Here is an 11,555-nt window from a genome sequence, read left to right on the forward strand (position 1 = left end):
ATGACTTCCCTAATAAATTCGCAGAACGTTTCCGGTGTATGTGGACACGAAAACACGAGGGATATAGATGATGGAAGCTTGGCGATGGGAGAGAGGGTTTGTTGTAGACTCTCAGGTTGTATCAGGCTCGTTCTCAAACAGTACTCGAGTGGTAGTGCTTCCCTTTCGAACCCTCCGACACCAATTCTCAGCTTATTGGGCGTTCGTCGACGGCATTCCATCTTGAGAGCTAAGGTATTTGTATTTGGAAGACGGAGTCAGATGTCGGTTCATGAAAGAGTTGCATGCCATGCAAACAAAGACAGTCGAAAGCTACCGAATCGCCTCGACATTTGTTTTGAAATTACAAGAGACAGCTATAAATCACATTATTCGGCTAGTTTCTACTGCTTTTTCCATCGCAAAACAATGACGTTTGTCCATGTCTTGTTGCAGAAAGGCCACTTTGCACAAAAATGCGTCTTTCACCAGGTCCAAGCAGCGAGACTATGCTACCTCTACGACGTAGCAGCCCGTCCTACAGTCTACTACGCTCTAGGATTACGCCAGAATACACCAGCGAGCCTAGACAACAGAGCAGAGATACGAACAAACAGAGAAATCCAACAAAATATCGAGAACGAACCCTCTGGACTTTGTTGGGTCATCTTTCTGACCAGGTTCCCGCGTTCGCACCAGAACGATCAGTTGGGGCTGCCGGAATGAAGGTGGGCGGCACCGATGGCATACACAATGATGACATTTCCCCGCGAATCGGAAAGCTTGGTCTCTCATCTTGATCCTCTACTAATGCCAGAATACGTAAACCACGAAAGACGGGACCAGAAACAAGAACCCTGATTGCTCTCCTCGCGCTTTTATACACTAGTCGATGAGGCTCATCGGGTTGTTTGTCTGGTATGCTTGAAGAAGGATATCCCGTAGCATCAAACCCGGTTGCGAATGTTCCACAATCCAACATCGGGTGCAGAAAGTGAAAGAGGCTATTGAATGTCTGATTTATAGCTACTTTTACTCTAGCCACAAGTCGGGATCAAAGATGTTGGTGTATACAGCTGATCAGCTTGCCCCATGTTACCAGGTAAAGATTGGTGTTTTCGTTGAGATCGTGTCTATGCACGCGGTGTTCAAGCTGTTTGAAATTGTGATATTGAAGTTGAGGTACCGATGTTCTAGAATAGACATGTCAATGCCACTTCTTTGTCTGCATTTAGAGTAGCGATGATCTGAAGCCAGTGGCCAGACGTGTCAGGAAAGCTCTTGATCTCTAGGCCATGTCTTGAATTGTGTTTGAAAATGAACTCTAAACTGGCCGAGATGCCATGTGAGAGGCGTCAACTATTTAGCTCTTCTCAAACCCATGAGATTCGAAGCAACCAAGCAAACCACCAATTACTCCCATGCGACATCTTCTCCACCCACGTAAAGGGGAATCAGGGAGCTGAACTGCACCAGAAAGCTGATCAACTTGTACAAAACAACTATCGAGGCCGTGAAAGCTTAACTTCAATCTTCTACTTTCAGTGCTGGTCACCAGAACTGGAGTATTCCGGATTTGACTGCGCCGCAGACAACAACCAGAGGTTTGCGGTCTGGTACGTTAATGTTGTAGTGTGACACTCTCGTGGCAAGAACACAGCGCACAACGTTGCTTCGTCCCGACCTTCGAGGGATGCTCATTTGCCTGGCTATCAAAATCGACTGGAATCAAGTTCTTATATTTATCTACCGCTCAGCCACGGTAGCCTGTGTCCAGTAACTGCAAGCCACCCTTTGCATATTGTTCATCCGTGCTGCCAAGCATCTCTTCAGGTTCTCGAAACGTCCGGTTGAGAGCCTCCGGTTCAGTCAAGGCAACTTCGCTGACGGAGCTTTGTTGCTTGATGGTTCGGAGGCACTTCTTTGGAGCTTGTAAGTCGCCTGAACTTCAAGAAGTCTGACGACTTTCGTTGTTCCGTCATAACAAACTTCGTCATCGTTCTTCCAGTCGTCATAGCACTCAGAACTATTAAACTTCACTCACAAACTCATCATGATCGTGGGTATTTAAATGTGTTTCTAGCATTCGTGAAAACTCCTATAGCGCCAGATCTCATGTTCTTTTATCATTTCCAATGCCTATCGACAATCCAAATGTGTCAACAATGGAGACATCGTTGTTCAGCATCGTCCTTTACTGAAATCAAGTTCCGCTTAACGTATGTATCGCTTCAAGTAACATTAAAGCACCAATCATGCAGTGCCAACCTATGTCTATGTCAGCCCATGCAACCTGATAATAATCTCTCTAACAGTGGAAGTAGTAACTTACGCTAGTGTCTTTGCTTGGATCAAGCAAGAGAGTTGTGTCGCAAGTGCCACCAGCGTCCAACCAGAAGCACGTCCAGTCTTTGGCGTCTTTCTCGCCGACGCACATGACCTTGCGGTCCTGGGTCTGGTTCGAGAGTTCCAGCTTGCCTGGTTTCGTGGCGTCGCTGTTCGGGGTGTATCGAAGAAAGCCCGTGTTGAAGTCGGCCTGCTGAACGCCGCCGGCCCGCTCGCTGAAGAGGAAGACGTTGCCGCTCTTGAAGGGTGCCGAGGCACATGTAACCGCCTCGGCGGCGACGGCGAAGGCGGACACGATGAAGGCGTAAGTAATCTGCATTTTGAAGTTTGGATATAGATGGTGATGTGGTTGAAGAAGTGGTCCAAATCTAGATGCAAGGCAGCGACGACGTGGGCTTTATCAAGAATCAACTTATCGAGTTCTCGGTTTTTTATTTCCCAAATCGCTTGGACTTATCCGTACTATACGAAAATAAGTTTGAGGCATAGCATATCGGGGAGTTACCGGAAAGTATGCTATATCATGTCATGGCTAGTCAGGCACGTCGCTTGGCTGTCGCGGCCACCACCAGACTTATTTCGGTCGTGGCTGAGGGGGGCAGCAATAAATCTGAGAACGTCCCGTCCTTCATGTTACAGGGACAACCGGTTCATCTGATAACTGTAAGGCGTTGCTTTGTAGGGCAGAACAGGGGCTAACGGCAATGAGTCAGTCCCGTCGCTTTCGCCTTGTGTCAAAGTAGCTGGCCTGACTCCTTGGGAGACAACCCCACGTCTCGCTCCCCAGTCTTACTTAGCCTTCGAAAAGTTAACAAAGTTTAAATCAATGATGCCGGCGGTCAGGAAAGATGTCCTCCTTGTTCCCGCCTGCGAAGTACACCGCGCGGATTACTCCGATGGGTCTGCCGGGTCGATCGATATCGGCGGAAGCGACGGGGCAACCCAGAGTCTCAAAGAGTGGTATTGTATTGACTGAAAACCAATGATGTTACTTTGCAAAATATGGAAGGCCTGGGGTTCGGAAACTTTGGTCGCTGTCTAGTCTTCCAGCCTTGTATGTCAAAAGCATTTGTTCAACTGTAAGCCATGGATGCTGAGGGAGGTGCTGCCTTCAGCCTTGGTCTGAGAAGTCTCATTCCAAGAACAAATGCAACTGGTTTACCTGAATTTACATCTCTGTTATTTTCCGGGTATTGATTCAGTGCTGAATCACAGCCCGACGGACGGCAGTTGAGTGAGGCTTGAGGCCCATCACTAGACATCTGAGGCCCTCATGAAATGAAGGAGAGGAGACTCCAGCTGATGCCGTGGAAAACCTTTTCTGTCGCTGAGCAAGATCTATCGTTGCTCTCGGCTGTCATCTTTATGACTGATGGATTCGATATGGACACCTTTTATACTGCACTTCCTCTAATGGCAAGATTGGAAAGGAGCATTGGCCGAAGTCGGGGGTTCCAGAGTCATTCGCCTTTAAGATGACGATGGTATATTGTAGATACTTTGTCATGCATGTCAAGTCAACCTTGCGGGATTTCTTGGAGGTGTTTGCGAGCTGCTTCCTTCCAGTTGTCTAACCAGGCCAGAAGTAGAATTCCTCCCACGCAGGCTCTTTACTTTCGCAAAGCGCAATTATCTCTTCTCTCCCCTATCTAAATTCCCTCCTGCCTAGGTATTCAGTCCTCAGCATCAGCTAGAGCCCAACCCAAGGAAGCATGGATAAGTCTGCAACGTACAGGAGCCTCTCATCATCCTGTTCGATGTTGGGGACAATAGGGTCGCAGTGCTCACAGCTTAACTTTACATCCATTGTTCAGGCAGATCGATTGTTGAAGGCTCCACAAGTCAACAACTCCCAGGCTTCATATATTTCTAAAGAACTCAATCATCATAGCCGGCGTTGACGCAGTCACTAAGGCAACATTCTCTGTGATGTAATCAGTATATAACTGATGCCAGGACCAGATGAAGTGATCTACCAATCCACCCCGTTGCGCAATGTTTCCTTCCTAGTATAAGGAAATAGCTTAGTAGCTCGTACCACACACCGTTCACGCCCACGAATCAAACAGCTAGGAAGGCACCATCCATTCCGTTCTAGACCCTTGTCTCTATTCTCGCCTGATTATGCCGAAGGAATACAAGTAACCCCCAAATCTGAAGCAAGCCAGCCGACTTCCACACCCTCGTTCGTGGAACATACCCGTGGAGAATTGCCTTGGGCGACACATTCAGAATCAGCCGTCATACCAACAGCAACACTATGAGGATGCATTTGTTGTCCTCATCAAAGTCCACTTGGCTCAGAGAGTATGCACTCATCCACCACAACGTCTCAGAAGACCATCACGTTGCTCACAAAAGGACGACAATGGTTAACCGAACATCGATAAAAAGTGTCAACATCGCTTGTTTCATTTCAGCGGCAATTAACCAGTCTCAGACCACACTGCTCCTTTGCAAAGGCAAGCAAGCCTGCAAGTCATGGCCATGGTCAACTCAACGGAACCAAAGATAAGCACAATGAGCATCACTCTCTTCTACTAGAAAGGCTCTTGGAACCCTCTTTCCTGGCTGGGTACATTGCTGTATACTCGACTGCCCTCGGAGCCAGATGCCAGAGAGCCCAAGTCTCATCATCGTTCACACCTGGATGTCTTTACGCACTCGGAAAGTTCTAGGGGTAGTTGATGCAGGTCTCAATTGCATGGCAACTACCCAGACTCAGAGTTCATTTTTTTTTTTTTTTGGTTCTCATAGACTACTCACATCAGCAATTCATACCATTCGTCAACCCAACCACCTCCGCACCATCAATCTGGACGTGGGCTTCAACATCCCCTGCGACTGAAAGCCACATAAAACGACACGCCTTAGCACTCACGCAATCAAAGGGCAAATCATGCAACTTTCTGACAATGGCTTCCATTGTGTGACACCTAGATGACAGGTCAATGGACGACTTTCGAATCCCACCGCACAGCATCCTCCTCTATCTTGACATTACCCTACCCCCGAAGCACATCTCTCGACCCTCTTAGCCTCCGTCTCTTCCCCTGCTGGTGAATCTCCAAAGTATACGGCCATTGCAACAACGACTGAGAAATGAATGCAAACGCCTTTCCCAACGTCTGTCAAAGTTTGGCATTTGGGCATCGCACCTCTGTGTCACGCATGCCAGCTTCTCGACTCTCGCTTCATCTAACATGGCTACCAACCCGATTTATTTGCGGAACAGTGACACATGCCACACAACGCGAGATATATATACCGCCTCCAGTGATGACATCACACAGGCGCGCGCTCCGTACGTTTGCGTGGAGGGTCGTAGACGTCTTTTGTCAGTGGCCACTATATGAACAAGTCCGCCAGCAGGAGCACTTCATTCTTCCACAAACCAATAGAAAGCAATCCGGATCTCTGTTGGATTTGAACCTCACGAGGCCTCAGAACAATAATAATGCGAAGGGCGCCTAAGAACATCTCGCCGGCAGCAAACGCACCGCGCGTCCAACCGCTAGGCTTTCTCCCGTGTCCAGTCTCGCCTGCTCATACACGGCCACATACCCATCCATCAACAGAGGAGATCGTTGCCTCAACCCATGTGTGTCGCACATGACATTGAAAATCGCCAGGCTGTGTATCATCGCAAGGCTACGGGTTGAGGTTCACAACAAAGCTGTACCAAACCATGACGGCCTGAACGTCGTCTGCAGAGCGACCATTTCTGGGAGGCGCCGGACCCTGCAATATATACCCCCCTCGAACCCATCTCTAGTCAGTCGCTATTGGTGAGCACGCACAGTCGGCCGCATCTGAGGACCATCTATCTCCATAGGATGGCTGTCTATAGGATATGGTCCGCTGAACCGGTATCAAACAACGCTGAGAGTCCCTGAGAAGCTGTGAGCGGAGCAGACAATCAAACCACAAGTAGAGCTCGATCGTATCGAGTTACAGTCAGGGCTTTAGAAGGAAAGCAGAGCAACATCCACGAGCCTCCAGGCATGCCTGGCCTCACTCGAGTACTCAAGCCTACGATTCCGCTGCCTGCGGGGTATGTTGTAGGTATAACTCCGAAACAACAGTGAAGAGATGACCATGAATGGCTCGCTATCACATCGGTCGGAGTAGACATCGAATTCGAAACACACATCTGCTAATCAATCAAGCTTTGTAGCAAGAGAGTGCGACTCCAAACGATGTCCGCCGCTAGAGTGGGGCATTTACTTGCAGAACATCGCTGATTTTCACCGAATGTAGAATTATATACTCCCTCCCAGATCTTACTAGTACTAGAATGCTTCGTTTACGATATGTGAGAAGCCACCAGCCTCTCGTAGTGGCTATAAAAGAGAACGATCAGCACCGTTCACTACTCACAAACCAATAGTGCGTGTGACTGATTGGACACACCCAGTCTTTCCTCGCTCGGACTCGGCTTTCCAAACCCGTGAAGACTCAGGAAAAGACGCATCACACACACATGCCCAGCCGCCTCTCGACATGACCATCTTCTAACGAGTCTATAAACGGTATTGTCCATACATACATGCCACATACTCCCATCTGGACCCAGACAGCGGATGACCGAACGTTGCAAACCGTGACCGCAACCCATGAGATTGAATATCTATCCTCTTTGCCACGTCGGAAATGGTCGGCAGTTCCGAGATCACTTTTACCATCTGGCAAAGTTTCCAGAAGAAGACTGCCACGATGATGCCACGATGATGCCACGATGATTTCGTTGTCTATTCTTGGCCCATCACCCGATACATGTACTCCCTCACTTGTCCAGCCTTACTTCATGTCGTCAACGGCTCTCATGTTTGCACATACGGCTACCAGTACCCCTTTGGTTTACTCGCGACCCGAAACTGAAATTTGTTTCAACTATTTTCCCCTGGCCAGAGACGACCTGACAAGGACACTTACACAGGTACTATCGACACATCTCTGCGCGCCTCTAAGCACAACCCCCAAGCTCCCAAGCACTCTCAAGCTGATCATTATCCGGATATGCACCCAATATCCCCCGAGAGGCCGAGACAACAGAGACCCGATGTCCAAGTCGCACTCGCTATCTACAAAACTGATCATTCCCCGGGCCACAACACGCAAATGGCTACAGCTCCAGAACCATGGCGGATACCGAGCATTTAACATCAACCCAACCGGCAGATATTGCCGTCCAATCTCGAACTTGCAGCCCTTGGACGCATTATATACCCCTGGCCCTTCTTCCTGGGCCAGGCGCACCCTTGGCAGCAGCACTGATCATCTCCAGCAACCGGCCTGTGAGCATGGGAGTAGGGTATAAATGCAGACTGCAATCGTATCTCTATCATACCCAGCAATGAAACTGCTGGATCTACATGGTCGTAGTTCAATTATATCCCAATACTCTTTCCATCCCCAACCGGCACAAGTAGAACATCTCCCACCCTATTTCCCTCGGTCCATCCTCCGCCTCGGTTGCGGCCGCGTATACATCCCACAGACTCTCCCTGAGCCGCCGGACGACGACCATTCCAAATCAACACAGTAAAGCCCACTTCGAGCCCCGTTTTCATCGTACATATGATGCCAACCTTTTTGTTCATGGATTAGCCTATCGACGATGAAAAAGAATGCTACTGACGCAGCTGGCCATAGAACTTGTCATTTCTTGCCCCGATCACATCTTCAGCACCAGCAGGAGAACTTATATACCTAAACCCCCACCCCGACCGCCCCGTCCCTCAAGAACCTCAGGACCTCAACCCACAAGCCCCGTGATAGCATACCACCACTTGCAAGACCCAAAATCTCCTTGTTGCCCGAGGGTCAACTTATAATGTGCAGGGTACGCTGCACCAGTTCCTCAGAAGTCTTGCTTTCACGGCCGATATGGAGGAAGAACAACATTACTTCCATTCTAATCTGACCCAACATCATCTTCATCTGACCCAAAACCTCCGGGCCGTCTTCGGTCATCTATTCAACCGCATACCCTGCCACAGAAGACAGACGCCAACCACCAACCCACGCGAATCCCATCTCGCAATAGTTCCACAGCAGGGACGACACCAGCTCAACCCATTCATCCCATTGGGCCAGGTCGCAATACCAAATATCGCCTGTGCATCGCGCCATTCAAGAGATCAATTGCCCTGCCAACATGTCAGAGCCCCCCCGTCAAGAGAACTTATATACCCCAAACAGGTCTCCAACACCTGATGAATAAGCCCATCTCTACGCAAAAAGCTTTGTGGTAGTGCGTCGCTCCATCACAGATCGCATCTTCACTTCGGCAAGACGGCCTTTGCAAGACGACTTCACTCGAACTAACAACTTCAAATTTAACAAATTTATTCAACGCATCAGTACCTAGATGCCTCCTCCCAGATCCTTTATATGATAAAAACAGCGCCCACCCTTGAGGCAACGATTGATAATCTTGCGCTGATTTCGTTGTAAATTCTTGTGAGCTGTATGAAGCATACTTGTAACACCACGTCAAATTGCCTCCCCGCGCCTACTCTACCGACTCTACCTCGCTAATCTTGGACCAGACCGTCTCCTGCAACGCCGACTTCAGCCGCCCCTTCTTCCGCCGGTGCTCATCAGCGTGATCTTTTGCTTCTTCTTCTTCCCCTTACCACCGCCTCCACCACCACTAGCAGCCGCAGCTGCACTGCTGCTAGCGGTGGAAGCGCTGGGTTCGTTGACGCCCATCGCCTCCATCTGGAACGACAAGTCCGCGGCGCTGAAGACGTCTTCGTCCTTCAGCCAGCCATCATCCACGGCGCGCTGCGGAGCGAGTTCCGGCGATCCGTGGACTACGTGAGTTCCCCACACCGTCCTCTGCGTAGATGGACTCGTAGAAATGGAAGCGAGGTGCTCGAACCCGGGTCGCGGGTCCGGCGGCGTGGCGCCAGCATGACTGGACAGCGGCTGGAACTCCTCGAGGTTCAACGCGGGGACGTGGTCCTCTTCGATCGGGCCATAGTCGCGCCTCATCGCAGCCGTGCTCTTGAACTGCGCGGCCTCGATCCTTTCGGACTGAAGCCTCTCGCGCTCCTCCTGCACAGCCTTGTCGCGGTTGCGCTTCCTCCTCCGGCCAATCTCGTCCGCGAACTTTTCAAGCACGTCTGCCGACACGATGTCCGTCCAGTCACATTCCAGAAAACTGATGCGGCATCCGTAAGGCAAGTGGCCCAGGTACTTGGCCCGCTTGCGCTGCACCTCATCCACGACGTGGCCCGTGGAGATGTGCTCGACGCGCGGGAGAAGCGTTGATGGGAACGCCGAGAAGTCGCCATACTTTGTCTTGAGAATCCGAATGTCGAGCGCCGAGAGGTAGAGATGTGGTTGTGACGAATAAAAGTAGAAATCTGGCTGCACCGACTTTTGCGTTCCCGCCGTCATCGAATCGTTCTTGCCGAGGTCTTTGACCTTGTCTTTTGACGCATTGATAGCCCGGATCGCCTTCTGTGTCCACTCGTCGTCTTCGTGATATAGCAGCTGGTCCTCCGTTCCCTGCTTCTCCAACGCCTCAATCTCCTCGTCATACTGCTCCACCATGTAATCGCCGGTGCCCTTCATCATTCTCGCATAGTCTAGCACGTTCGCGGCAAAGTGCCACGGAATGTCATCCGCCACGTTCAGCGCGTCAGAGCCGTTCTCCCACGGCAGCGCGAGCGTCGACTTGGCGGTGCGCGCCATCAGCCGCAGCACCACGTCGTCGCCGACCCGCGGTAGGGGGCTCTCCTGTCCCGCGTAGAAGCGCACCGGTCGCGTCTCATGGAGGTAGACGCTGTCCTCGCACAGCGGGCACTTCTTCCACTTCAAGCCCTTTGAAGGCTTGGAGTCCTCGTCGGTCGTGGTGTTCATGAATCGGATCAGGCAGGACAGACAAAAGATGTGCCCGCACTTTGCCATTCTCGGCGCGACCGGCTCGGACAGGCAGATCGGGCAGCTCGCGGCCTGCGACTCGGACGACGCCAAGATCTGCAAGACATTGTTCCAATCGATGTGTACGTCGGCGTCGGCGGCCTGGCTGGAGTAGCTCGCCTCGGGCGAGACGACGAAGCGGTAGTTTGCGTGGACGTATCTCGCCTTGTCGTTGGCGTGGTGTCCGGAGCCGGGGCCCCAGGTCGGATTACGCCTGTAGCTCCTAGCATACGAGTGATGCTCCGCAAAGGGTCGTGTCGGCATGCTGTAGTTGAGCAGGTGGGTGATGGAGGTCTGTCCCCGACGGCTCGAGGGGTTTCGGACTGCCCTCATCTCGGCGAAAGCGTCATCGTCATCCGGGTTTGGGTGCCCCCTGTACTCGCCACCGAGTCCCGGCCGGCGCTGCATCTTGTGCTGTTTCCTGGCACCCTGGCTCTTTCGAGGGGCGCCTTGCGTATGGGAGGGGCTGGCTTGAGCCGGACGGCGGTTGGATTCGAAGCTCGTGGTGACGGGGCCTGGCTGGATCGCAGGCGAGTGGGAAGTCGACGCTGAAAGGGACTTGCCCAAGTTAGACGGTGTCGAGCTCATATTCGGCTGTTCGAAGATCGGGGTGGGTGTCGTGAAGGTCCTCCCTCCCGTGGAAGCGGCAGCCGTCTCAGTTGCCCCCCAGCTTGGTGTCGTGATGCAATGCGGCGCGAGGGAAGGAGTAAGGAGAGTGGAGGGGGCGACGCGGGGCGACGGCCTAGTGTGTTGACTCGAGCGTGAGGTTTGCTATCCGCCTGAGCTGGGGTCCAAGGCCCTCTCCTGACGATTCGATTGCAGATGAATGAGATGCAGATTGTAGAACCAGACGGGGTCCAAGGTGGACGGACCCCATGAGTGATAGGTGGGGATCAGGTAATCGGATGTCGAGAGAATGCAGCGAGCAGAGCAGTACGTAGAGTCATTAGCGGGGCAAATCGAAGTTGCCGTGACGAGGAAGCTCGGGATCCGGGGATACGTACTCTGCCGTCATGCCATCACGTGATCGGCGACTGCCGACAGCTTCATGGGCCAACGCGATGTTTCGTCGAATGAAGTCAAAGAAAGGCGACATGCATCCAAATGAGCCAATTGCAAAAGAGACGGAGAGAAGACAAGCGCGGTCCACTCAATTGGCGTGGGGTCGTCACCTGTGGTGTGCTTGGCCTTCACAACGTCATGGCATTCACGATGACATCTTGATTGAACGGATCATATGCAGATTAGGCTCGAACGAGGTATTATGGTACAAGATAGTCCGATGCAGATGAGCC

The 11,555-nt window shown here is 51.5% G+C and overlaps 2 protein-coding genes across 2 annotated transcripts; both read right to left on the reverse strand.

Annotated features, from left to right (window-relative positions):
* Positions 1-2,232: 2,232 nt before the first annotated feature.
* On the reverse strand, positions 2,233-2,644 carry CGGC5_v015766 (uncharacterized protein; the record flags this gene model as incomplete). The annotated part of the gene is made up of 2 exons (XM_032020433.1): positions 2,233-2,247; positions 2,312-2,644. The coding sequence occupies 2 exons, from the start codon at positions 2,642-2,644 to the stop codon at positions 2,233-2,235; spliced, it is 348 nt and encodes a 115-aa protein (XP_031882456.1).
* A 6,257-nt stretch (positions 2,645-8,901) lies between these two features.
* Positions 8,902-10,848, reverse strand: CGGC5_v015767 (putative RING finger protein; the record flags this gene model as incomplete). The annotated part of the gene is made up of 1 exon (XM_032020432.1): positions 8,902-10,848. One exon carries the CDS (start codon positions 10,846-10,848, stop codon positions 8,902-8,904), a length of 1,947 nt encoding a protein of 648 aa, XP_031882455.1.
* Positions 10,849-11,555: the final 707 nt, after the last annotated feature.

This window comes from Colletotrichum fructicola (assembly GCF_000319635.2).
Source record: "Colletotrichum fructicola Nara gc5 chromosome Unknown KSG_Nara_v1_contig10, whole genome shotgun sequence".
Lineage (NCBI taxonomy): Eukaryota > Fungi > Ascomycota > Sordariomycetes > Glomerellales > Glomerellaceae > Colletotrichum > Colletotrichum fructicola.